Source organism: Nansenia antarctica (assembly GCF_963989245.1).
Source record: "Nansenia antarctica genome assembly, chromosome: 8".
Taxonomy (NCBI): domain Eukaryota; kingdom Metazoa; phylum Chordata; class Actinopteri; order Argentiniformes; family Microstomatidae; genus Nansenia; species Nansenia antarctica.
Genome location: NC_137678.1, coordinates 29002727 through 29005979, shown reverse-complemented (window position 1 = coordinate 29005979; position 3253 = coordinate 29002727). Strand labels below are relative to the sequence as shown.

Genomic DNA, 3253 nt, shown 5'->3' with positions numbered 1-3253 from the left:
TGATAAATCATTCATTCGTTCTCATGGCCGGCCCGCCACATGTTAAACCACACCGTAACAAATTGCTTTTTAGAACAGATAAAAATTGCATAGGATCAAAATTGAATTCCTCTCATTAATTTTCCATGTTGTTTTTCCAGGTATTTTCGTGGACACAGACGACTGGCTGTCCAACCCGACAGGCAGCGGCGGCACCTTCCTCCCAGACTGCAATCAGGAACGTACCGGAATCTGCCACCCCTCTTACCCATGGACACCAACTCCTCCTTCCAGTGACCTCCTCATTCCCACTGACAACACCACCACCACCTCCAACAACAACCAATCGAACGACCCCTTCCTGATCCCGGCGGCCCCGCCGATGTTCGCTCCCCTGCACTCCGACTGGAACAGCGCCATGGCGGCCTGGGGACTAGCCTGGGAGGCGCACATCTACGGCCTGGGCTCCGTCTTCGCCATGGTGAGCCTGGCTTCCGCGCTCAACCTGCTGTGCCTGCCCCTCAGATGCCCCTCCGGCTGTGGCTACTTCGCCCTGGTCAGCCTCTTCCTCCTGACAGCCGGCTGCACCCGGGCCTTCTCCCTCCTCTACGACGCCTACGGCCACGGGGACCGGCTGCCCTCCGCGGAGGCCTCCCTCCTGCTCTACGAAGCCCCGTTCCCCTGCCTGACCGCGGCTTTCGGCCTGGTGTTCCTCCTGCTCTCCATGCGCTCCAGGATGCAGTTGTCCTACTCCGCGTTCCAGAGGCCGTGTTTCCTGGCCTGCCTGGTGCTGCTGCACTTCGCGGCGGCGTTCGGTCCCGTTACACTACTGAGGCTCTACCAGAGGAGGGCGCCGTTCTGCCTCTTCCTCTCGCTCGTCTCGCGGGGGGCGTTCGTGGCACTGGCTTCGTTCCTGTCCGCCGCCTATTTCGTGTTCTACTGCTACGTGCGGGCGGACTCCAAGCACATCTACCACCTGAACAACACGTCGCCCACGCCGGCCGAACGCTACAACCGCTGCCCCTTCGCCGAGAGCAGGGACTGGAACCGCGCCGCCGCCACCGTGTGCCTCTCGGCGTTGTTCTCCCTGACCTGCGCCGGCCTGCAGCTGTACGCCATGCTCCACGCTCTGGGTCTCGCCGGCGGGGCCGACGTCTTCCGCCCTTGGCCCTGGTGGGCCTTCCAGTTCAGCTGCCGGGTGTGCGAGGTCGGGGTCTGTCTCACCTTGGCCCTGGTCGTGGCCCAGCCGGTCTACTGCTCGGACCACCTCCCCCAGCCCGGTAGCTGCTGGACAGAGCTGCTAGCGGCCAAGTCGCCCATCATACCGGGGAGCTACCAGTGGACCTTGAGCCAGCAGGAGAAGCTGGCTATCTGCGACAGCATCGGGCACGGGGAGACAGAGTGCTTGCCCCTCTACACGCTGGTGGACGAGAGGCTGGGCGGCAGCCTGAACGGCCTGGACCTCCTCTACCACAGCAACCGGGCCTTGGCCTACCGAGACCTGGACCCGGAGTCGGACCTGCCCGGCTCCGGCAAGCCCGAGGACGGGGGAGGGGGAGGAGGAGGAGGCGCGCCGTCCGGGGGGTCTTCCTTCACCAGCGACTCCACGGCCGACCTCCGACCCCCCTCGCCCATCAACCTGCGTCGGAGCATCGACGAGGCGCTCTTCAGCGAGGCCCTGTTTCCCATGAGCCTCTTTAGCCCGTCCAGGCCCTTCCGCTGCAGCGACCTTTCCATCAACACTCCCAACGCGTTCCCCGACAGCAGCCAAGAGCTTTTCGGAGAGACCTTCTCGGCCGACCCCGGCCTATACCGGACCTCCTCCTGTGTGGAGATCGTCCCCTCCCAGCCTGCACCCTTACTCCCCCTTCCAGGGTTAGTCCCTGGTCTCGGTGCGCCTCCCACCTCCCCGCCCTCCCCCTCCCTGTCCTCTTCCTCCTCCAGCTGCTCGTCTCCCGAGCGCTGGAGGGGCAGCTCCTCGTCCTGCTCCCTGTACAGACCCTCTATAGGGGGGGGGTCTTCTCTGGTCCTCTGCTCCAGCCCAGAGGGACACGGCGGCCAACCGTCGTCCAATCACAGCGGCGGCGGCTCGGGCCGCGTCGCACCCTCCTCCGCCCACCACCAGGGGTCGCAACCGCAGAGACGCTATCACACGCTGGGGTCGGCTTCGCAAGAGAGCCTGGACCTGGATATGTCGTCGGAGGCGGACCGGTCTGTGCAGGATGAGTTCATCAGTGTCTGCAGACAGATAGATGCGCTGAGCATTTGCAGCGAGACTATAGACCTGTAGGGGTTACCTGAGGTTGTGAGGAGGCTGTCCTGACATTGTTGTTTTGACTGAGGGAATAGAGTAAGATGGCGTCACTACAGTTAGTTTGACGCTGAAGGCTTGCCTTCGTTGTTGAGGAAGGTTAAACGGTGCCAAATGTGGGTTTCTGAGTTTACTCAAGTAAATTAACTTGTTTGAAACTGAACACAGGAAGAAGGCTGCAAGATTGTTACTGAAGGTGTTTTATAAGTGCCACAGAATGCCACAAGCCAAGGGGGAAATTTGTAAGTGACATTTTTTCATATTTGCTACGACGGGATGATGGAAGTTTGATACTCTCATTAAGTTATGGGTTTCTGTGTGAATTTGGATAGAGGAAAGGAAATAAAAGAATTTGTACAAAACGTTTTGCATTAAAAATAAATAATACTGTGATTGAAATAAGCACTTATTAAACAAGACTACTGAAATCTTTCAACATGTATATTCAGTTAGAACAGAGTAAGCTTATCATTTAATGTCAATTAAATGAAATCGTGTCACAGCAGTAAAATATATGTAATATTCCTTTCGTCAGTCAAGCGACATTTTTAGAGTGCATTAAGATCCATGCAACAGGAAAGCTTGATTTAACAAACAGCAACACTGTAGCAGAGTGGCAGCGCCCTCTAGTGATAGGGTGCCATTCCTGTTCCTACTCTATAGGACACATAGTACTGTCATTCCTCTGCAAGCAGCGCAGAATTTATATGAAAAGCTTACCAATTTATTTATCTGTTAAAGAAACTGTCATTCACTCTTTACTCGAGTCATTAAATAAAAATAAACCTTTTCTATATTTCTAGTGTGTTGTATGTTTGCTCATATTATGTACCATATGTAATATTATTGCAGTGCATCTCAAATAAAGTCTTCAACTACATTATCTAAACTTGCATCATTGTGGTCCTTTGTAGTAGTTCAACCGTGATAAGTCGAGGTCAATAATCCACAAGTCCACACACA

General features: G+C 55.7%; 1 protein-coding gene across 1 annotated transcript in view; it reads left to right on the top strand.

Moving 5' to 3' along the window:
- The window catches only part of prrt4b (proline rich transmembrane protein 4b), a gene marked incomplete at both ends in the record, with an annotated part of 18485 nt that extends 16216 nt beyond the window's left edge, over positions 1–2269 (top strand). Inside the window, one exon of the mRNA XM_080538253.1 lies at positions 141–2269. Within this exon, the coding sequence (XP_080394379.1) occupies positions 141–2269 (2129 nt within the window). The remainder of the gene's footprint in view (positions 1–140) is intronic.
- Positions 2270–3253: the final 984 nt, after the last annotated feature.